Source organism: Xiphophorus maculatus, chromosome 14, assembly GCF_002775205.1.
Source record: "Xiphophorus maculatus strain JP 163 A chromosome 14, X_maculatus-5.0-male, whole genome shotgun sequence".
Taxonomy (NCBI): domain Eukaryota; kingdom Metazoa; phylum Chordata; class Actinopteri; order Cyprinodontiformes; family Poeciliidae; genus Xiphophorus; species Xiphophorus maculatus.
The window spans coordinates 25,642,474-25,667,169 of NC_036456.1; the positions used below are offsets into that span (position 1 = coordinate 25,642,474).

General features: G+C 39.4%; 1 protein-coding gene across 2 annotated transcripts; it reads right to left on the minus strand.

Annotated features, from left to right (window-relative positions):
• Window positions 1-1,206: 1,206 nt before the first annotated feature.
• On the minus strand, window positions 1,207-23,717 carry LOC111610783. Of its 2 annotated transcripts, XM_023345699.1 has the most exons (16): window positions 23,544-23,717; window positions 23,308-23,465; window positions 23,014-23,154; window positions 22,386-22,527; window positions 10,107-10,239; window positions 9,860-10,017; window positions 9,555-9,695; window positions 8,927-9,068; window positions 5,712-5,889; window positions 5,290-5,431; window positions 4,898-5,041; window positions 2,747-2,805; window positions 2,630-2,665; window positions 2,486-2,542; window positions 2,335-2,411; window positions 1,207-2,118 (listed from the first exon to the last, which is right to left on the minus strand). In XM_023345699.1, the coding sequence occupies exons 4-16, from the start codon at window positions 22,475-22,477 to the stop codon at window positions 2,032-2,034; spliced, it is 1,446 nt and encodes a 481-aa protein (XP_023201467.1). In that variant the 5' UTR covers window positions 22,478-22,527; window positions 23,014-23,154; window positions 23,308-23,465; window positions 23,544-23,717; the 3' UTR covers window positions 1,207-2,031. The 2 variants fall into 2 exon arrangements, with proteins under 2 accessions (XP_023201467.1, XP_023201468.1); XM_023345700.1 differs by lacking the exon at window positions 2,486-2,542.
• Between the last annotated feature and the right edge of the window lie 979 nt (window positions 23,718-24,696).

The window sequence follows — 24,696 nt, forward strand, 5'->3', positions numbered from 1 at the left end:
CAGTGTGACTAAAGATAAACACATGGATGAGTTTCTCTAGATCTCGCTGAGACATTAGTCCTCTAATCCTGGAAATGTTCCTCAGGTGATGGAAGGCCGACTTTGTAACTGTCTTTATGTGACTCTGTAGGTTCAGGTCAGAGTTATCCTTATGAAATTATTCGAATTTTATAACGTTTTTCACACAGATTTAAAAATCCACTGTACTATTTTTGTTTATTGCCATAACTAAGTTAACTGGATTGGTCAAAACACACTAGCCATCTGTATGGGAAAGTGCAGAGCAGGATGTACTTCCTGAGGAGACTGCGGTCCTTTAACATCTGCAGCAAACTGCTCTGGATGTTCTACCAGTCTGTGATTGCCAGTGTCCTCTTCTACACCGTGGTGTGCTGGGGAGGCAGCATATCCAAGAAGGACACGTCCAGACTGGACAAACTGACCAGGCGTGCCGGCTCTGTGGTCGGCATGAAGCTGGACTCTCTGGTGACGGTGGCAGAGGCGAGGACACTGAACAAACTGCTGGACATCATGAACGATAGCAGCCACCCTCTACACGTCGTCATCAGCAGCCAGAGGAGCCTGTTCAGTGACAGACTGCTGCTTCCCAAGTGCCGGACCAATAGATTTAAGAACTCTTTTGTCCCCCATGCCTTCAGACTGTACAATTCCTCATTGGGGGGGGGGGGGGGGGGGTGACACAGGACAGAGGGTGGAAGGAGTAGTGACCCCTTGTATTTTTCTCCATACTTATCAGGTCAAACCACATAGTGTAATACGATATCACTGGTCAATCTATCCGCCAAATTCTTATATTCTTTTTGTGTTGTATTTATATTTACTTATATTCTTATATTCTATATTCTTATTCCTTGTTTCTTGCATAATTTAAGGTTTTTCTTGCATAATTTAAGGTTTTGTTTACTCACATTTGGTGTGTACCTTAGTATTTAATTTGTATTTTGTATTCTTTTGCACTTTTGCTTACTGTGTGTTATCTTTGTTTTTTGCCTGGGAGCTGCTGGTAACTTCAATTTCCTGAGGGAGTCTTCCCAAAGGATCAATAAAGTACAAGTCTAGTCTAAGTCTAAGTCTAGTCTAAGTTAACAACCGTTGAGATGAGATATTTCTACTGTGGCTCGTTTTCACTTCTCGTCTCTCCAGGTCTGTAGATGCCGAAACGTAAAAGTGAAACCCAGACAACAATCACAGATCAATCAATATTTTATTCAATCAATCAAAAGCATGAAATCACACCAACATCCCAACATGATCATTGATTACCACAAACAAACGGAAACATGAATCACCTTGATAAAGATATAGAGAAGTGTCTTCAGAGAGCACCGTGTCTCACCCAGTGATCTGACTGACTGTTGTAGCTCACATACATTTATACCTCGCTGTGTCCAGGTGGGTTTTCTACCTGGGCCGTCCTGACGTCGGCAGTCAGGAGATGGACGCTCTCCTTCATGATGATTTTCCACCCAGAGATATTCCAGGTGTTATTTTGAACAAAATATTCTTCTCAAGGACGTGGGACTGAGTTTATCAGTAAACTGGAGCGTTCCACTAAGTTGTCCTCTCTACCATCCTAAGCAACCTCAGACTGGTTTCTGAGACCACACAGCGCTCTCCTTGACCCCTCGATGACCCCTTGATGACCCCTTGATGACCCCACATGTCAGAGTTAAACAGAAGTTTGATTACAAAGAATTAATACACATACCAGATAATGTTCATAAAGACAATTGAATAACATAATCAGTTTAAGATCAATACAAACTTAAAAAATTAAATGAATGAAAACCTTATTAATTTAACTACAACTGATTAACCCATAAATGAAAGACTAAGTACTGTGTAACATCACTTTAAAATCACTCAAATCAAACTTGTATTCCCAAACTAACTAAAACAACCATAAGTCCCCAGATTTATTAAAAAGTACAAGAAGTAAAAATAGATAAACCCAGTAATATTCCTCTGCATGGATCAGATTCATTCTCATTGTTAGCCACTAGGGGGCGGTTAGTTATTAACCTTCACTGAACCGTCGCTCAGCAGGCGGACCTTTATGTCTGGAGGCAGCCCTCGTCTGATCAGTTCATCTTTAATCTGTAGAACAAAACATGAGATGAATGTGAGATACAGTCAGTGGTGAATTATAAAATATACTGAACAGAATCTGATTAACATTAAAAACAAAAACAGCAGAATTTAACTGCATCACTGCAGGTGATCACTTTGGGTTTGATTTGACATTTGAGTGAAATGTGTTTGGATTAAACTCAGGTTGTGATGGTTTGTGTTAAAGTCCAGGACATCACTGACCACTTTCTCGATTTCATCCTTGTTGTCTTTCAGTGACAGCGTAGTCGAGATCTTCAGCTCCACAACCACAACATAAGCTGGAAGAACAAGAGATCAACATGGTATAAAAAATACTTCCTGTTACTTTCACTCCTGTTTTCATCCAACTTACATGTTGTAGGAGGACTTGTAGTTGTCAAAGGGAGAGCAACGGTGGTTGAAGTCACAGCTAAGATAACAGAAACGAGTTCAGGACATAAAAAGTAAAAATAAATCAAAGATGAAAAATAAAGAATTGACTCATCGTCTTACTTACATGTTGTAGGAGGACTTGGAGTCGCTATGAAAGGTACTGGGATAACAACAGCAGAAACATCATGAGTTCAGGAAATATAAAGTAAAATAAATGGTCAAAAAGAAAGAAATGACTCACTGTTTCCAACCGTCACAATGACACATCGAAGCTCAGACTGGTAGACAGAACTGGAGGCACTGGGGAGATAATTTAGCACCAAAACTTTAATGTTAAACTCTTTCTGAAAATAACCGTAAGATGAAAAAAAAAAATTCAGTCCTTAAATATGTGTTTTTTGTGTTTAACCAGAGACTTTAAAGTCTCTGGTTAAATTTGACTTTTCTCATAATTGTACCCACATCAGTGGGGAAAGTCCATTTGTTTAGTTCTTATGGATCACTGCTTCAGCAACTTCTGTCAGGATCAGGAGGGATTTTCCTAAAGTCATTTTGTATCACTGAAGGCAGTGATGTCAGTAACGCGTTACTGACGTCGGACCACTTTTTTTAACGAGTCATCTTAACGCGTTGCTATTTCAAATCCAGAAGTCAGACTACAGTTACTTATCTTAATCACTTTGCATTACTGTGCGTTATTGTTATCTTTTGTAATTTAATTTTATTTCCTCTACGCATCTTGGGGCGTGACCGACGTTTCTGTGCGACATCAGCAGCAGAAATGTAAACAATAAAGGGAGACGCGCATTTTGTTGCTGGGAAAACAGGAACTAATTTGAGTTTCGGTAGCCAAGTGATTATTATAAACGGCTTTGGACTTGCAAATTTAATGAGTCGCAAGCCGCGATTCTTTGACTAGGAAATAAGCAGACATACACGCCAGAATTTGTCTGACATGCAGTTAGTGTTAGTCAGACTCTCCCTGTCCATCATTTCCCGGATGAGCCGTCCCGCTGTGTCTTTGTTAATGTCAAGGTAACATGATGTTGAGGAAACAATGAGACTAATCTGATCAGCGCAATAAACGTGAAAACAGCCATGAATGAACATGTCCGTAAAGTTGAGCAACTAAACATTGTAATTATTAACAATAAGATAAGTGTCACAAATCTGTGCAGCAGCCATCTGAGTTGTGGAGCCGCAGGAGGAGCGCTGCGCTCTGACACCAAACCCAGGGCCGTAACGCACAACCTGGAGGCTGGGCGGAGGGTGGGGTTTGGGGAGTGGAGGGCTCTATTTATAGTTTTCCAGACAACAGTGGAACACACAATAATACGTACGGTCTGTGTGTCTGGTACGGCAGCAGCACATCTGTGGACAAGAAGGCGCTCCAGAGGGTTGTTAGGGCAGCAAAGAGAACCATAGGCTGCCCCCTCCCCACTATGGAACAGATTTACACTTCCAGGCTCCACAAGAAAGTTTTGGACATTTTAAATGACTCTTCACACCCTGGCCATGGTCTCTTCCAGCTGCTGCCATCAGGCAAGAGATACAGAGCAATAAAAACCAGGACAAATCGCCTAAAAAACAGTTTTTACCCGATGGCAATCATGGCACTAAATTCAAAGGCATTAGAACTTCTGCTCTTGACACCATTTTGTTAAAAATGTAAATTCTGTTGCGACACCTCCAGGCACTGCAACCATCTTCTGATGTCTATTTATTTCTCATTTTGTACTATTCATTTCTTTATCTTTTTTATGTATGTATGTATATGTATATTGTATATTATGTATATACACATAACCTGCATTTTAACTCGAGTCGAGCAAATCTCAATCTCGTTGTAATCTGTTGATGACAATGACAAATAAATCTTATCTTATCTAATACGCACAAATTACTAAAGTTTTTTTTTGTACTGTTGTAACCATTAAACAATTTCCCTTTCAGTTCAACCTTAAGAGTGGAGACACATTATTGATGTTACCATTATAAAATCACTTGCAATTAAGTTTTGGCAAAGCTCAATGTAATTTTCACAGGTGGAAAAGTGTTGTTGTTAGCAACTGCTGAAAGTAACTTAAAAAGTTACTTTTAATGTAACTTAGTTACTTTCCAAATCAAGTAATCAGTAATCTAACTAAGTTACTTTTTCAAGGAATAATCGGTGAAACAATTAAAGTTACTTTTTCAAAGTAACTATGCCATCACTGACTGAAGGTGAACATTATTTTTATTACTTTTGTACTTAAGTACATTTCAAAACCTGTTCCTTATACTTTAACTGAAGTAAACCAGTTATGTTTATCAGTCTTTTTCAGATAAGTATTTATACTTCTACTTAAATAAAGAATATGAGAACATTTGAAACTTCTGATCAGATACTGACTTTGCCTGGACAACAAAACAGATGGGATGGCTTTCATTATCATCATGTTGACTGACAGACGGCGTCCATCTCAGGGTGAAATTTCCTGAACCAGATGAATTCTTGATCATGTTGACCGGTCCGCTGAACAGGAGCTCAGTGATCCTTTAACACACAGGAAACACATCAGTCTGTTTGGTTATATGTGCAAAATGTCCTGAAAACATCTGTTATGATTTCTGTATCAAAATGATCTGACAGTTAAAAATAATTAATGTCCAGGTTTTATGTGTTTTGTACCAGTTTGGACTCATTGTGTTATTTTAACACAATAAAGATCAAATTTCAGATTTTCACCTTGAATTATTTAGAAGCTTATCTCTGATTAGAAACAATATTTATTTTCTACTCACACAGACTGAGTCGCCTCTGCTCTGATGTTGATTTCTATCATCTCAGTAACGTTTATGAAGAACTGAGCTCCATGTTCAGGAGTCGGAGGCAGAAACCTGGGCAGATATTCACCTGCTGTGCAGGACGGAGCTGCAGGATCCACTGGAGCAATGCAGGGAAAAATAATTCAGATAAACTAAAGAAACTCGTCTACTAAATAACTCTTCTGTCAGTTTAACGATTAATTCAGTAAAGTTACACAGTCCATCTAAGCTGTTAAAATAATATGGAATTTTCTTGTCTTGCATTCTTGTATTAAGAAATGTAAAAGTAATTAATTATTATTGATCAACTTTCAACAGATAATTATTGAATTTTAAATTTATTCACACCAGTTTGGCTCTTTGCAGTGAAGCAAAATGATTGAAACATGAAATCAAACCTTTGAAAACAAACTGGACAGGGATTCTGCCCATTGAACTGCTGGGGCTTATAGACACTGTTGAACCATCGTAATAAGTCATATTGATGGTCTGACTGGGAAAATCCTCCATCATCAGCTGAACTGCATATAAACCTTCATCACTGCTGCTGGTTGGACTGAATGATAGAGAACAAGACTGGAAGAGGACAGAGAGAGAAATCAAAGATTTAACATCAAGTTTAATAATGTTTTATTTACTGTATTTCATTATGGGTTTTATTTGTGTTTGTTTAAACTGACAATATTAATTTCTATTTAACCTAAGTTGCAGATTTATTCCTCTAAGCACATCAACTGAGAGTTCATGCTGAGAACACAGATTAGTTAATTTGCAACATAAAATATTTTGTGGAACCAAAAATATTTTTCCAATGAGTTGGACTCTTTTCAAACCCCTGGGGTCAAACGTAAATATAAATATAAAATCTGAGAATGAAAACAATTATTTTTATAGATTTTTGGCAGTGACACACAGATCACTGAAACATTTAAATACTTAAACGTGTAATGCTGTTAGGTGAAAGTATTAACAATGAAATGAGTGAACTAATTTCAGATTAGTTTATGAAACTATTTAAAACTACTTCGATTATTTACAAAAGTCTGAGATTCCAACAAACTACAAATTTCTGTATTTTTACGACTCCGCCTCCAGGGATTGCTTTACCATTTTGTCCACCAGGGGGCAGTGTTCACCCGTTTGAGTTTCAATCAACCTTTTGCTAGGCTGTAGCTACATTGTAGCTCATGTATCAGAGAGAAAAGTGTGTATGTATGTGTATGTGAATTTTACCCAAAATAATAATAACAATAGCATTTATTTATAATGAGATTTTTAACAGATGCATATGTTTAGAGCCACCTGGTGGTGCGATGAGAAACTGCATGCAACGTCTCCTTCAGGCGCTCTCATGGCTTCCCCACCACAATGCTGGTGGAGGTGCGAGGGAAGCAGCTCTTCACTACTTTTTTAGGGTCATATTTTTCTAGTTCAACAATTAATAAAATACTGTAATAACATTAAACATCTACGAATATAATTTGTAACGTTTTCTCGTGGTTGGGCTGGAAAAATATGACCCTATGAGTGGGAGCTGCAACAGTTGGTGTTCGTGGCTGAACACTCATCACCACATTAACTGTGTCTTTTATTTTACAGCTGTGGGGAAACTTGCATGCAGTCAGAAGTCACATTGTGAGAGAGTTTCATTTTGTATCGCACCAGGTGGGTTCAAAGTATTGATTCATGAATATATTTTTATAAAAAATGTGTTTTGTGAATGTTGTAACTGTTAACTGCTATGGCAGTTGTTTGTTATTTTACTGTTTTGTGTTGTTGGATGTTATTGTTGAATTATTATGGAATAAGAATGTTTTGTTTTGTTTTTTTGTTGTTAACTGTTTTACTGTTTAAAACTATATGATCACATCTAAAGCAAAAAAAGAAAAATAAAGGACTTTGAGGAATACTGGTGGAGCTGTGGGGAAACTTGCATGCAGTTAGAAATCATTACACTGGTTATACTGGTGCCGTGACCCAGATTATGAGTGAAGGCTACACTCATAATGTGTTTCGTGCAGGAGGGAAAGTAGCTTTGAATTCTTGGCAGTACAATGACTAAAAAACTCTCTGTGTATTTTACAAAGGAAAGTCCCCTAAGTATACACATACACTGCCTGGCCAAAAAAAAAGTCGCCACCAAAAAATGGTCACACTCTCTAATATTTTGTTGGACCGCCTTTAGCTTTGATTACAGCCCGCATTCGCTGTGGCACTGTTTCAATAAGCTTCCGCAGTGTCACAAGATTTATTTCCATCCAGTGTTGCATTAATCTTTCACCAAGATCTTGTATTGATGATGGGAGAGTCTGACTACTGCGCAAAGCCTTCTCCAGCACATCCCAAAGATTCTCAATGGGGTTAAGGTCTGGAGTCTGTGGTGGCCAATCCATGTGTGAAAAAGATGTCTCATGCTACCTGAACCACTCTTTCACAATGTGAGCCCCATGAATCCTGGCATTGTCCTCTTGGAATATGCCCGTTCCATTTGGGAAGACAAAATCCATTGATGGAATAACCTGGTCATTCAGTATATTCAGGTAGTCAGCTGACCTCATTCTTTGGGCACACAACCTAGACCTGACCACCTGCAGCAACCCCAGATCGTAGCACTGCCCCCACAGGCTTGTAGGCACTAGGCATGATGGGTGCATCACTTCACCTGCCTCTCTTCTTACCCTGATGCACCCATCACTCTGGAACAGGGTAAATCTGGACTCATCAGACCACATGACCCTCTTCCATTCCTCCAGAGTCCAATCTTTATGCTCCCTAGCAAACTGAAGCCTATTTTTCTGGTTAGCCTTACTGATTAGAGGTTTTCTTACGGCTACACAGCTGTTCAATCCCAACCCCTTGAGTTCCCTTCGCATTGTGCATGTGGAAATGCTTTTGCGTTCACAATTAAACATACTCCTGAGTTCAGATGTTGTTTTTCTTCGATTTGATTTGACCAAACGTTTAAGTAATCACCGATCACGATCATTCAGGATGTTTTTCCGACCACATTTCTTCCTGGAAGACGATGGTTCCCCACCATCCTTCCAGTTTTTAATGATGCGTTGGACAGTTCTTAACCCAATTCTAGTAGTTTCTGCAATCTCCTTAGATGTTTTCTCTGCTTGATGCATGCCAATGATTTGACCCTTCTTAAACAGACTAACGTCTTTTCCACGACCACAGGATGTGTCTTTTGCCATGGTTGTTTAAGAAATGAGGAGTTACTCATTGCATCAGCTGGGGTTAAATAACTTGTTGCCAGCTGAAAGATAATCGCCTATGCAGTACTTATCCAATAGGAGGCTTGTACCTATTTGCTTAGTTAAATCCAGGTGGCGACTTTTTTTTTGGCCAGGCAGTGTATTTATTTCTCCATCTCTGTATCTAACCCTTAACTTAACCAAAACTCAACTCACACATCATTCTTAAACTTATCAGAACATTTCTGTTCTGTTTATCAGAACAGAAATGTTCTGATAATCAGTATTTCTCCTTGTGCTTTTTCTCCCACCTGTCAGTGACAGTTTCACTGAAGGATATTTACTTCCTCTCTTCTACCTGTGAATCTCACAATTTCCTTTCCTGTAACTTGACATCATCATTTATTACTCACTGATGAGAGACTGAGGACAGACGGAGGTGTGCAGGTGTAGCACTCATAGTTACTGGGATTGGATCCATTTCTGCATTGAACATGGTCTCCATCAGGGTCAAAGGTCAACAAGTTGATATTTCTTGGACAGTTTGAGGGAACTCTGAGATAACCAAAAAACAAACATAATTACACATAATTACAAGTGAACTCTGGAGAACAAATAATCAGTTTAAATGTTTTCATTTACACAGAGGAGCTTCAGTATATTGACTGATTTGTGCTTCAGTGTTTTTCTTCCATCATTTTTTGGTTCTTAAACTTTTGTTTGAGTATTGTTTCTTAGATAAATTACCAAATGGTTCCTATATTCAATATGTCTAATTTAATCTGCATTTCACATATTAAAATTTTTAAGGAGAAATTTTATTTGTAAGTAACTTTTAATGTATTACAAAATCTGGTTTTGTTTCCATGTAACTCTTTGGTCTCTGTTACAGATAAAATTGATTCACAGTGTTTGGATCTAATTTTTCTTTAAAAGAAAAATGAACAGAACAACATCAGAATCAAAATACAATTTATGCTCAATCAAAGACATCAAAGGTTTCAGGTATTTATTATTAACATGATAGAAAAACTGAATTACCTCATAACAGGAAGGATGCTGGTTTGTGGTGATGAGTTTGGTCTGTTAATGTCAGATCGTTTTCTCTCATCAACAAACATCCCAGCGTCGCCAGATGAAACACCATTTCTGTTGTTTATCCAATATAAATAAGAATTCCACCTTTAACAGAAGATATTGGGAAGATTTTTGATGTTACTAAGTTTCTAAATCACAGAAAACTTAACAGAACAGCAGACCAGAAAACTGACAGGAGGAATTTTAGACTTCTTGAAAAAACAGAAAATTATTAAATATATTTTTGCAGGATGTTGAGATTCAGTCACCCATAGTAGGAATCGTAGAAAATCCTACTGCCCCACCAGGTATACTCTCTCAGACACCATTCACCGCTGCTTTCATCAATCTTGTTACTACAGCCAGAACAAAACCATGACTCAAGCTCTCCACATGAGCTGTAGCCAAACTTAAAGCGTAACACAGCCTGTAGATTTAAAGTGAAGAGCCTTTAGATACAAGACAATATTTTTTCAAAAGGTAAAATAAAAAAAACTTCAGAAAATCTCAACTTACTGTAACACTGTTTTCTTGTACATCTTTAGAGGTGTAGGTAAACACAGCACCAGAATAACCAGCTTCTGTCCAGCTGACCATCATCATCATCACCAGCAGCACAGAGAGGAACATGATGAACGAATCGGTTCTGCTAAACAAAGATCGGATCATCAGAAACAGGCGACTTTTTACAGTCACTCCTTATTCACTCTGTTTACTGTTGGAAACATGAAAAACTCGTTTTATGGAATGTATTTACATAATGAACCAGGAAATGTCAGTCACCTGAGTCAGAACAATCAGAAACACGTTTCCTAAAAGGTAAAATTTGTTTTGCAAACTGAAAAATACTAAATCTATTTTTGCTTCATCTCAATGTTTCTAAATCCTGCAGCACTACCAGGTTAATTATTTATCTCTCCTGGTCAGTTTTTGTGTCTCAGTGAATATTTAAGATGTTCACAGATCAAAGCTGATCACTACCAGTTCATCACTGGTTTCACCAGATACAAACTTTAATAGCTGCAGACCAGAAGTTTATCTCTGCAGTTTACACCAATAATATCTGACATATAATCCATGTTATGTTTTTTGTTTGCTTGTTTTTTATATACATTTTTCCATATGATTTTTAAACTGATACTTAGTTTGGTGGAAAACCTTCTGCAGTCAATGTTTAACTAGGAATCTGTAAATGATCAATATTAAAGATATTTATGTATTTAATTTGCTCTTCTGTCTGCTGATTATATAACTCAGTAATTTTAGTCATTTTTCCTTTTTTGCCCAGACATTTCAATGAACTCTGTGTTCTACACGTCTATGAAACATGGACAGGTAGAACAACATCATGCAAATTGTTGTGTTGCATAATGTTTATAAATATACACTTTCTTGTTTGTTTACATATTTTTGCAGGTGTGTGGAAATCACCTAACTGATGTCCTTTACTTTCATTTTAAGTCCTCAGCTGAATGTCTCTTCTCCTCATTTACTATGTTGAAATATAAAAGTGTTATTTAGGTTATTAGAGTTTAAATGTGTCTTTCATTTTTTATCTCTTTAATATGAAGAAATCATTTTGTTTACCTATTACGACCTATATATATATACTGTATATATATATATATGTAGATAGATAGATATAAAAATTCCCTTGTCACCCACCGCGGGTGGTTCTTATCCTCTGAGCTCGGGTCCTCTACCAGAGGCCTGGGAGCTTGAGGGTTCTGCGCAGTATCTTGGCTGTGCCAAGGACTGCACATTTCTGGACTGAGATGTCTGATGTTGTTCCTGGGATCTGTTGTAGCCATTGGTCCAGTTTGGGGGTGACTGCCCCGAGGGCCCCGATGACCACAGGCACCACTGTGGTCTTCACCTTCCAGGCCCTCTCCAGTTCCTCCCTGAGGCCCTGGTATTTCTCTAGTTTCTCGTGCTCCTTTTTCCTGATGTTGCAGTCGCTTGGTATTGCTACATCTACCACAACGGCTTTCCTCTGTTGTTTATCCACTACGACAATGTCTGGTTGGTTCGCCATTACCATTTTGTCTGTCTGGATCTGGAAGTCCCACAGGATCTTAGCTCTGGCGTTCTCCGCCACCTTTGGGGGTGTTTCCCACTTTGATCTCGGGGTTTCCAGTCTATATGCCTGCAACTTGGTTATGTCGTTCCATGTACGCTTTCCCTGCCAGTATCTTGCACCCTGCTGTTATGTGCTGGACTGTCTCAGGGGCCTCCTTGCACAACCTACACCTTGGGTCTTGTCTGGTGTGGTATATCTGGGCCTCTATTGCTCAGGTGTTTAGGGCCTGTTCCTGGGCGGCCAGGATGAGGGCCTCTGTGCTGTCCTTGAGTCCAGCTTTTTCCAGCCATTGGTAGGATTTACTGATATCAGCCACTTGGGTTATTTGCTGGTGGTACATCCCGTGTAGGGGCTTGTCCTCCCATGATGGTATCTCTGGCACCTCAACCTCCGTTCCCTGTTGTCTGAGACATTCACTGAGCACATTGTCTGTTGAGGTTTTGTCCCTGATGTATTTATGGATCTTAGTTGTTTCGTCCTGGACTGTGGTTCTCACACTCACTAGTCCTCTGCCTCCTTCCTTGCGGCTCGTGTACAGTCTCAGGGTGCTGGATTTGGGATGGAACCCTCCATGCATTGTTAGTAGTTTTCTAGTCTTAATATCCGTGGCTTTTATCTCCTCCTTTGGCCAGCTAATTATTCCAGCAGGGTATCTGATTACTGGCAGGGCATAGCTGTTTATCGCACGGATTTTGTTCTTGCCATTGAGCTGGCTTCTCAAGACTTGCCTTATTCGTTGGAGGTATTTAGCTGTGGCTCCTTTCCTTGTGACCTCATCGAGGTTGCCATTTGCTTGTGGTATACCTAGGTACTTGTAACTGTCCTCTATGTCTGCTATTGTTCCTTCTGGGAGTGAGACCCCTTCTGTGCGGATGACCTTCCCCCTCTTGGTGATCAGCCGACCACACTTCTCTAGTCCGAATGACATCCCAATGTCCGTGCTGTAGATCCTGGTGGTGTGGATCAGTGAGTCGATGTCTCGCTCACTCTTGGCATACAGCTTGATGTCATCCATGTAGAGAAGGTGACTGATGTTGGCCCCATTTTTGAGTCAGTATCCATAGCCAGTCTTGTTGATGATTTGGCTGAGGGGGTTCAGGCCTATGCAGAACAGTAGCGGGGACAGAGCATCTCCTTGGTATATGCCACATTTGATGGACACTTGTGCAAGTGGTTTGCAGTTGGCTTCAAGGGTGGTTTTCCACAGCCTCATCGAGTTTGCAATGAAGGCTCTCATGTTATACATCTCTAAGCATTCAATGATCCAAGTATGCGGCATTGAGTCATAGGCTTTCTTGTAATCAATCCAAGCACAGGTTGGTGTGTCGGGTTTTGCAGTCTCGGGCAACTGTGCGGTCTACGAGGAGTTGGTGTTTGGCTCCTCTGCTATTTACACCGATACCTTTCTGTGCCGTGCTCATGTGTTTATCCATGTGTTTGCTTATCTTGGCCTCTATGATGCCTGACATGAGCTTCCATGTTGTGGAGAGGCAGGTTATTGGTCGGTAGTTGGGTGGGACTGGACCCTTTGATGGATCCTTTGATGGATGATCCTTCTGGATTAGGATTGTCCGCCCTTCAGTTAACCATTCAGGGTGAGTCCCACTTTGTAGCAGCTGGTTCATTTGGCCTGCCAGTCGCTCATGGAGGGCAGTGAGTTTCTTTAGTCAGTAGGCATGGATCATGTCAGGCCCTGGTGCTGTCCAGTTTTTCATACCTGAGACTCTTTCTTGGACGTCTGTCACAGTGATGGTTACCAAGACTTGATGGTTACCAAGGCTTCCTCAGGGAGGTTAGTATGGTCCTCTCGTAGAGAGATCAACCACTGTGCATTGCTGTTGTGGGACGCCTCCCTTTCCCATATGCCTTTCCAGTATTGTTCAGTCTCCAGCCTTGGTGGGTCTACTCTGTTGTTATTACCCTGCCATTGAGAGTACACCTTAGCTGGTTGAGTGGAGAAGAGCCGGTTAATCCTTCTGGATTCATTCTCCCTTGTGTATCTCTTTAGGCGGCTGGCCAAGGCTTGGAGCCTTGTAGTTAAGTCCCCACAGTTCTGACATCCAGGTTCCTCCTTTTTGCCGTAGCATTTGTGTTGTATCTCGTCAATCTCAAGTTGTGATAGCAGTTGCCGTTTGCGGATGTTGGAACACTGAGCTACTAGTTGTTTAGCGCTTAGTGTTGACTGGGGATGTCGAAGTAACCATTCCTTCACCAGTCTTTGCATGTAACCTCTCTGATTAGGGTTACTTGAGTAGTAGCAATTGTGTGTGGCAGCTGAAGGAGCAACAGCTTGTCCTGCTCTCTCCCGTTTTTACTGATAACTTTGCCTGAGCTATTTTAAAGTGACAGTTTTTATAGTTATATTCACATTTTCAACATCATAACTGGATTACTACAAACCTAAGGACTGGGGGATTTTCTTACTTTTATTTTTACCTTACTTTTCTTCATCTCCAAGTTGAATCAGGACAAAATGCCTCCGGCCGACCCCAAGGACATTAGCAGTATTATACAACGACTTCAGTCTATAGAAATGAAGATCAAACAGCTGGAAGTGAACTTTGAAATCAACGCTAACTGTGGAAATCAGACAACTCTTCCTCAAATCAACGGAGAGGTTGTACGCCTCGCATCAAGCAGCTCACCCTGGAACACTCTGGGTGCCAAGCCGAAGCAAACGTCTCACACCGCAGATCCGATGAGGCGACTGACAGGGAGAACCCCTCACCTTGACGAATCAGCGTGGCCGGCTCTGAGACGAAACCCACCTTCAACCTCAACACCTGCTCCACCAAAGAAAAACAAACAACCAGCTGCAACCAAAACGGTTCCACCGACCCCGCTCCCAAGGACAGAGCGACCAGCCCGGGCCTCAAAACATTCTGACTCTGTGGGAATCCCACTGAAAAACAGATTTTCTGTACTCCAGCCTGAGCCTCTGAGTGAAACCTCGCTTTCAAACACCAACAATGAGGCAAGACCATCACATCCACCCCCTAAAGACAAAGCGGCTACCAGGAAAACGAAAGGTATGCCAAAAGTGCTTATTGTTGGAGATGAGGCAGTAAATGGAATCAGTCACGTTTGCAATCCCAAGAAAACGAGAGTGATTTCTTTTCCTGGTGACACTGTATCTGATTTAACTCGTAAAGTTCTTTCGCTAACCACTGATCAGCCAGATATTGAGTCCTTAGTTGTGCATGTTGGAGCCAACGATGTGGCAAAGCAGAAATCTGAGATTCTGAAAAAGGACTTTAATATTCTACTGAACACTATGGGAAAGTTAAAAATGAAGTTATTTCTCAGTGGTCCAATTCCATCACCTCAATGGGGAGACGAAAAACACTCCAGGCTGGACATGATAAACAAATGGCTGATTAAAAGCTGCTCTGCCAGCTCAGTGACCTTCATCGATAACCTCTGGATCTATTGGCAGCGCTTTCACCTCTTTGGAAGAAGTGGACGCAATCTTAATAAACATGGGATAAAGCTGCTCACTGCAAATCTTTTTCATTTTATCAACAAGGACAACAACGTGATCATCGCTACAGAACAGGCTCAAGGATTTCTGACTAGGAAGAAACCTTATCAGGAACAAACAGTTTCAAAAGCAGCTGATACATCGACTGGAGGCGGAGCGACTGGTTCCCTTCCTCCTTCTCCCCTCCCTCTCTGCTCACCCACTTATTCACAGGATTCACAAGATACACATGGAGAAATGTCTTCTGGACCGGAGTTTCTTAAATTTACAGATGGAATGAATCAACATGTTGTACTTGGGATGTCACTCCTTAGTGCTCACGTAGCAGACCTCACTTCATTTAAGCCACCTGACTCTAACGTCCCAGAGGATGTCAGGAAGTGGTGCGGGTGGTGAGGGTTGGTGAGGCAGAGGCAGCGGACCCAGGTATGAATAATGATGTTTTTAATGATAACGCACAGTCCAAACAATGAGCAGCAGGCACATGGAAACACTGACAACGAATAGACTAGACATTGACGAGGACCCGACGAGGAACAAGGAACACAGGTGGAGTTAAATACATGGGAGGGTAATGACAGAACGAGACACACCTGGGAACAATCAAGGGAAGGACAGGACAACGAAGAGACGCAAGGACACAAAAAACTCTAAATGAACACAGAAAACACAGATCCTGACAGAGGATCCATCACTCTGCGTTTCTGAGGTCTGAGGCCGGGGTCCAGACTTTATCTTTACACCCTTCTTGCTCCAGAATGTGTCTGGCCCCTCGGCACTGCAGAACAGGACATTACCTGTCCGGATCACTACAAGAAAATTTACAAGAAACAGAAACATAAAATATAGGGGACCTAATTCAAACATCAGACTGTTCCCCTGTCTAAAAGAACCCCAGACTGAGGATTTCTTGGCCTCCAAGTCACTTAAACTAGCTCTTTTAAATACCAGATCTCTCTGTGCTAAAGCTCTATTAATTAATGATTTCATCACTGAGCATAATATCGATGTTATGTTTCTGACAGAAACATGGTTGAATGATAATAATGAATCGATCGTACTAATTGAATCTGCGCCTCCTAAGTACAATTTCTTCAATGAGAATAGAAAACACAAAAAAGGAGGAGGCGTGGCTTCAATATTTAAGAATACCATAAATTGTAGTAAAATCTCTTTGGGTCACTTCACCTCTTTTGAGTATCTTGGAATTGAGGTTAAAGGCCACAAACGAACTTTGACTGTAACTCTATACAAAACTCCAACTTTTGTGGAAAATTTCTTTACTGACTTGAATGAACTTCTATCTCTCATATGCATTGATTATGATTGTTTAATAATTGTCGGTGATTTCAACATTCATGTTGGCAACCCCCAAGACAGAGGGGCAAAAAAGCTCGCTAATATTTTAGAGACTTTTGGTCTAACACAACATGTCAAACAAGCAACACACACTCAAGAACACACACTGGACCTGGTTATCAGTAAGGGTGTGAATATTTCCAATGTCTCTGTAACTGATGTCACCCTGTCGGATCACTTCGCTGTTATTTTTGAAAGTTCTTTATCTTTTAACCCACTTGGACAAACAGCAACCATCACAAAACGTTCTCTCACTGAAAACACAGCAGAAACTTTTAATCAAATCTACTCTTCTTCCTCACCCTTAAGCTGTAATGATGTAGATAAGTTGGTAAATGATTTTCAGTCTAAAGTCTCAGATATTATTGACTCCATTGCCCCAGTTAAAATGAAGGTTGTGTCTGGTAAAAAGAAATCTCCATGGAGAAATACACAAACAGTTAGATCTGCAAGACAACTCTGCCGTAGGGCAGAACGAAAATGGCGTAAAACTCAACTCCACGTTCATTGTGACATATATAAGGAAAGACTACGTAACTATCATTTAACACTAAAACATGCAAGAGAGGCTTTCTTTGCAGATGTCATAAACAAAAACATTAACAATGCTCGAGCTTTATTTGCAACAGTTGACAGAATCACAAACCCTCCTGTGACGTTACCGCCTGAATTCCAATGTATTGCCGCCTGCAACCAGTTTTCCAGCTTCTTTTCAGAGAAAATTCAAAAAATCAGAGGATTAATCTGCACATCCACTATAAAGTCAGTACCAATGCTGAGCCCAAACAAAACAAATACAGGAAAAATGACCCAATTTCAACTACTTAATTATAAAACCCTACAGGACATTATAAGTGTTGTTGCGCAACACCCCCCCTCCTTTCTCCACTCTCTCACTCTCGTACTTCCTCTTCTGAGAGGGGAGATGTGCTACCAGCTCTCCTTCTAACGGGTTAATTGAGTTTTCTAAATCTGCTGGGATTTACCCTGTCCAGAACTGAAGTAAACTCTGTTTAAGCTGGTTTCGAGAAACGATTCACCTGATTTTTGACGGCCTACATCCAGGTGTCCCACCCTTCTTCCCCCTGTGAATTAGCCAGACTGAGCAGCCTACAGCCAACTAGTTTCACAGAGCACACCTGTTAACGGTCGCTCGTTCTCTATTTTACAACTTGCATTTGTTATTGAACCAGGTAGGTTTTAGTGACTCGGGCGAGTCCCAAGGATGATGTTTTACATTTGGGCTACCAGCAACCTAAAAACATTTTCCACTTTTTCCTCTCCAGAATCAAACATCACAGCTATTTTACAACTATCAAAGAACTTTAAGGTGACTCATTAACTGAATGTCCACAACATCTTTTAGATTTTCTTTATGCTAAATATTTTATTAGTAAAGCATTTTTGCAAGGGTCAGTACAGCTTAATTCAGTAGCAGAAATAATCAAATAAGTAAAATCAGTCATCTAGTCTGTCTTTCCCTACTGCTGACACTGAGAACTAAAAAAGGGAACCTTTGAGAGAGACGGACGGAGTTTGGCGTTTCAAACCCCAGACCTGGCCTGATGATGAAGAAGGTGCTGCAGCAGGAGGAGGAAGTTGATCGACGAAGGCAGGAATCTCTGTAGGTCTGATGAGCTTCTTCTCCGCATGGATGGTGAGGTCACACAGGACTTGGTGCTGGCAGGAAAAAAGGCACCAGTTCTTCTTCTTTGTCTTTGCCTTTGTCTTCATCTTTGTCTTTGGGGTCTGAACCCAGCCGATGAGAGAAGTGCGATTCGAAGCCACAGGTTGTGGGCCAGACGGGTTGGTCCCCATGCGCAGGACAGTCTCCGACTCTGTGGCCCCGGCTCTTCGTCAGCTGCAGAGTTCTTTGTCCATCTCTTGGCTCGAAGCTGCCCGGAGGATCCAACCAAAGGTTCCTCTTTTGCACCCACCTTTTATAGGGTTTATCCACCCATTTGGTGCGTTTGCATTGGCTAGTACTGTTGCTGTGCTTGTTTCATTGGCTGTCTGCTCAGACAGATGATCTCATATCCATCACTGTCTTACAGACATTATGTCCTAATGTCTGTGCTAATGTCTCAGGGTTGCTCAACCTCCTATGTCCCTTGCCTGCACGACCTTTTCTCTAAATAAGGCGTTGATCATCTCTGTTCTCTTGTTAGTTCCCCTTTTTCTCCTTAACCTTTCACCTTTCACCTACCATCTACCTCCAACATATCAGTGATGTTTAATTGCAGTTACACCTTCTACACCATTTCAAGTTCAATGTCAAAATCACATTTATCACATTTATTTTCTTTAGCTTCTCTGATTTATCATTCATTTATAATTTTATAACTTATTAATTACTCTTATTATAATCCTAATGTGAGTTATTACAGATGTTTTCTAAAATGAAACCAAGAATAATCCATGATTCTAATTATTTGATACCAAAGTTACAGTTACTTGTTTTTCTTGTAAGTGTTCCCACAAATGTACGTGTAAATATTATTACAAGTAAACCAATATTAATATAAGTATTTTACTTTGAATCTTATCAAATTACTCAAAATGTTTAGATTTCATTCTTTAAACTTTCATGCTTTAAAATAAGGAATAGTCTCATTTATTTTTATAAATCTGCAGGCTGGAACTTACTTCCTCTTTTTCCAGGAAACCTGCGTTTCCTGTTTAATGACTCTCTCTGACTGACTATGATTTCTTATGATTAGATAGAAAAAAGTAGAATTAAAGCAAAGTTTGCATGAGACAAAAACAACACACACAACTAGATTTATTTTATTGACACTTAAGTCTACTGTTGGGCCTAGATGTCACTTGAGTGATTCATTTTAAAGATAACTTTATTTATTATTACTGTTAAACTAAAATCTCCAGCATGGGGAAGTGGGATGAGCTCGGATTTTCTTGACATAAGTCAACTAAGCTCCAGTTCCTGCTGTCTGGATGTTTTACCCACAAATTTCTTTAAGAAAGTCCTGCCTGTTATTGCTGCTGATCTGATCCAAATAGTAAACTCATCGCTCTCATGAGGCGTTTTCCCCCAGGCTTTGAAAACAGCAGTAATCAAACCACTTATAAAAAAGAACAATCTGGACAAATCACTAATGCAGAATTACAGGCCGACCTCTGACCTCCCATTCATCAGCAAAGTTATTGAAAAAGCTGTGTGTAAACAATTAACTAGCTTCCTAACTATAACCAACCGCTTTGACTCCTTCCAGTCTGGTTTCCATGGTTACCACAGCACAGAGACCGCCCTCATAAAAGTGTTCAATGACATCCATATAAATACGGACTGTGGCAGAACCACAGTGCTGGTTCTGTTGGACCTCAGTGCAGCTTTTGACACTGTTGACCATGACATATTACTGAGTCGACTGGAGAGTTGGGTCGGACTCTCCGGTCCAGTGCTTAACTGGTTTAAATCCTACATAAAGAACAGGGATTTCTTTGTTTCAATTGAAAACTTTTCATCAAAGAGGTCAAAGGTCACATGTGGGGTACCCCAAGGTTCAATCCTAGGACCCCTTTTATTCAATATTTATATGCTCCCACTAGCTCAGGTTATAACAGGAAATAATATTAGTTACCATAACTATGCAGATGACACAAAGCTCTACATTACGATGTCACCAGGTGACCTTTGACCCCATCCAATCACTGAACAGATGCTTAGAACAGATAAATGTGTGGATGTGCCAAAACTTTCTCCAGTTGAACAGAAACAAAACTGAAGTTATTATTTTTGGACCTAAAGAGGAATGATCTAGAGTTATAGATCTAGAGTTATAGATCTAGAGTTATAGATCTAGAGTCAATGCACAGCTTCAGTTATTACAACTGAAAACCAGCGATCAGCCCGAAACCTGGGAGTAGTGATGGACTCTGACCTGAACCTCCAGAGCCACATAAAGACAGTTACAAAGTCGGCCTTCTATCACCTGAAGAACATTTCCAGGATTAAAGGACTAATGTCTCAGCCAGATCTAGAGAAACTCATCCATGCGTTCATCTTCAGTCGTATTGATTATTGCAACAGCGTCTTCACAGGTCTGTCCAACAAATCAATCAAACAGCTGCAGCTGATCCAGAATGCTGCTGCTCGCGTTCTGACTAAAACCAGGAAGATAGAGCACATAACACCAGTTCTAAAGTCCCTCCACTGGCTCCCTGTAGCTCAAAGAATAGACTTTAAAATACTGTTGTTAGTTTATAAATCACTGAACGGCTTAGCACCACAATACATTAAAGATCTGCTGTTGTTGTATCAACCTTCTAGACCTCTCAGGTCTTCCGGTTCTGGTTCTGCTCTGCATCCCCAGAACCAGAACCAAACGAGGAGAAGCAGCTTTCAGCATCTATGCACCACAAATTTGGAACAAACTTCCAGAAAACTGTAAAACAGCTGAAACACTGACTTCTTTTAAATCTCAACTAAAAACCCACCTGTTTAGAATTGTATTTGAAATGTAATCAATTACAAATTTATGGATAGAACTTGACTTAATGCTTTGTTTTGATTATTGATTCTATATTGCATTGTGTTTCTGTGTTTGTAATGATGTAAAGCACTTTGAAATGTCTTGCTGCTGAAATGTGCTATACAAATAAAATTTGATTGATTGATTGAACAGACACTAAGTCACGTTATTGCTTGGATTTTACGGCGCCACCTTAAAGTCCCTGAACTTCATATTTTAATGACAAAAAGAGAGCAGTGCGACTTGGATGTAACGAGTAACGCGACACTTTTGTAGAAATGTAGTGAAGTAGAAAGTACAGATACTTACTGTAAAATGTAGTGGAGTAAAAGTAGAAAGTACCCATTATTAAATCTACTTAAGTAAAGTACAGATACATGAAAATTGTACTTAAGTACAGTAACGAAGTACTTGTACTTCGTTACTTCCCACCACTGTTCGTGGCTGAACACTCATCACCACATTAACTGTGTCTTTTATTTTACAGCTGTGGGGAAACTTGCATGCAGTCAGAAGTCACATTGTGAGAGAGTTTCATTTTGTATCGCACTAGGTGGATTCAAAGTATTGATTCATGAATATATTTTTATATAAAATGTGTTTTGTGAATGTTGTAACTGTTAACTGCTATGGCAGTTGTCTGTTATTTTACTCTTTTGTGTTGTTGGATGTTATTGTTGAATGATTTATGGAATAAGAATGTTTTGTTTTGTTTTTGAGGAATTGTTAACTGTTTTATTGTTTAAACTACACGATCACATCTAAAGAAATAAAAAGTAAAGGATTCAGATCAATACTGGTGGAGCTGTGGGGAAACTTGCATGCAGTTAGAAATCATTACACTGGTTATTCTGGTGCCGTGACCCGGATTATGAGTGAAGGCTACACTCATAATGTGTTTCATGCAGGGGGGAAAGTAGCTTTGAATTCTTGGCTGTACAATGACTAAAATAAATAATTGTTTTTTGTTCTCTGTCTCTCTTTGTGTATTTTACAAAGGAAAGTCCAAACAAAAACATATAAAAACGTATCAATGTTTTACTTTTCTGCACACTAAGCATTTCAGCTATTTCTAAGGCAGAAATTAGAAAATCTTGACGATATGAAAATAAAATAATTGTGAAGGTTAGGCTACTGCCATGTCTGAATGAGTGACATTAACTTGCTGCAGTTAAATCATAATTTAAAAGTCAGAAAATGTTTTATTTTGATATGGTCACATAATATGCTGCTCTGAATACCCTGGAAATCCCCCTTATCTTCTCACACACACACACACACACATTTATTTCTGTATCTCTGCCGATATTTACTTCCTCTCTTCTACCTGTGAACTTCACAATTTCCTTTCCTGTAACTTGACATCATCATTTATTACTCACTGATGAGAGACTGAGGACAGACGGAGGTGTGCAGGTGGAGCACTCATAGTTACTGGGATTGGATCCAAATCTGCATTGAACATGGTCTCCATCAGGGTCAAAGGTCAACAAGCTGATATTTTTCTGACAGTTTGAGGGAACTCTGAGAGAACCAGAAAACAAACATAATTACACATAATTACAAGTGAACTCTGGAGAACAAATGATCAGTTTAAATGTTTTCATTTATACAGAGGAGCTTCAGTATCTTGACTGATTTGTGCTTCAGTGTTTTTCTTCCATCATTTTTAGGTTCTTAAACTTTTGTTTGAGTATTGTTTCTTTGATAAATTACCAAATGGTTCCTATATTCAATATGTCTAATTTATTCTGTATTTCACAGATTCAAATTTTTAAAGAGAAATCTTATTTGTAAGTAATTTTTAATGAATTACAAAATCTGGTTTTGTTTCCATGTAACTCTTTGGTCTCTGTTACAGATAAAATTGATTCACAGTGTTTGGATCTTATTTTTCTTTAAAAGAAAAGAAACTAAATAAACTTCAGAATCAAAATACAGTTTTTGCTCAATCAAAGACATCAAAGGTTTCAGGTATGTATTATTAACATGATATAAAAACTGAATTACCTCATAACAGGAAGGATGCCGGTCTTTGGTGATGAGTTTGGTCTGTTAATGTCAGATCGTTTTCTCTCTTCAACAAATATCTGAGCGAGGCCAGATGAAACACCGTTTCTGTTGTTTATCCAATATATTCCAGAATACCACCTTTAATATAAGATATTGGGAAGATTTCTGATGTTACTAAGTTTCTAAAACACAGAAAACTTTACAGAACAGCAGACCAGAAAACTGACAGGAGGAATTTTAGACTTCTTGGAAAAACAGAAAATTATTAGATATATTTTTGCATTCAGTCACCCATAGTTGTAATAGTAGAAACTCCGACTGCCCCACCAGGTGTACTCTCTCAGACACCATTCACCGCTGCTTTCATCAATCTTCTGAGTACAGCCAGAACAAAGCCATGACTCAAGCTCTCCACATGAGCTGTAGCCAAACTTAAAGCGATGCACAGGCTGTAGATTTAAAGTGAAGAGGCATTCAGTATTTTTCAAAAGGGAAAATAAAAGAAACTTCAGAAAATCTCAACTTACTGTATGAATGTTTCCTTGTACATCTTTAGTGGTGTGTGTAATCACAACACCAGTATAACCAGCTTCTGTCCAGCTGACCATCATCATCATCACCAGCAGCACAGAGAGAAACATGATGAACGAATCGGTTCTGCTAAACAAAGATCAGATCATCAGAAACAGGCGACTTTATACAGTCACTCCTTATTCACTCTGTTTACTGTTGGAAACATGAAAAACTTGTTTAATGGAATGTATTTACATAATGAATCAGGAAATGTCAGAAACCTGATTCATAACCATCAGAAAAATATTTTCTAGGAGGTAAAATTTGCTTTGCAGACTGAAAAATACTAAATCTATTTTTGCTTCATCTCAATGTTTCTAAATCCTGCAGCACTACCAGGTTAATTATTTATCTCTCCTGGTCGGTTTTTGTGTCTCAGTGAATATTTAAGATGTTCACAGATCAAAGCTGATCACTACCAGTTCATCACTGGTTTCACCAGATACAAACTTTAATAGCTGCAGACCAGAAGTTTATCTCTGCAGTTTACACCAATAATATCTGACATATAATCCATGTTATGGTTTTTCTTTGCATGTTTTTAAATATACATTTTTCCAGATGAATTTTAAACTGATACTTAGTTTGGTGGAAAACCTTCTGCAGTCAATATTTAACTATGAATCTGTAAATAATCAATATTAAAGATATTTATGTATTTAATTTGCTCTTTTGTCTGCTGATTATATAACTCAGTAATTTTAGTCCTTTTTCCTTTTTTGTCCAGACATTTCAATGAACTCGGTGTTCTACATTTCTACGAAACATAGAAAAGTAGAACAACATCATGCAAATTGTGTTGAATGATGCTTATAAATATGCACTTCCTTGTTTGTTTACATATTTTTACAGGTGTGTGGAAATCACCTAACTGATGTCCTTTACTTCCATTTTATGTCCTCAGCTGAATGTCTCTTCTCCTCATTTACTATGTTGAAGTTTGAAAATGTTATTTAGGTTATTAGAGTTTAAATGTGTCTTTCATTCTTTATCTCTGTAATATGAAGAAATCATTTTGTCTACCTGTTACGACTGGCTCAAGGTCATAACAAAAACCATGCAGTGGTTACGGTGTAGAAAATGAATATTTATTAAAAACTACAATGA

Excerpts from the sequence above, each read along its gene's own strand:
- LOC111610783 (XM_023345699.1), bottom strand. The coding sequence starts at position 22,477 with ATGGAGACCATGTTCAATGCAGATTTGGATCCAATCCCAGTAACTATG. Across the intron at positions 10,240-22,385 it reads CTGTCCTCAGTCTCTCATCA|CAGAACCGATTCGTTCATCA; the intron begins GTGAGTAATAAA and ends ATCTTTGTTTAG. Across the intron at positions 5,432-5,711 it reads TGTCCAGTTTGTTTTCAAAG|TGGATCCTGCAGCTCCGTCC; the intron begins GTTTGATTTCAT and ends GCATTGCTCCAG.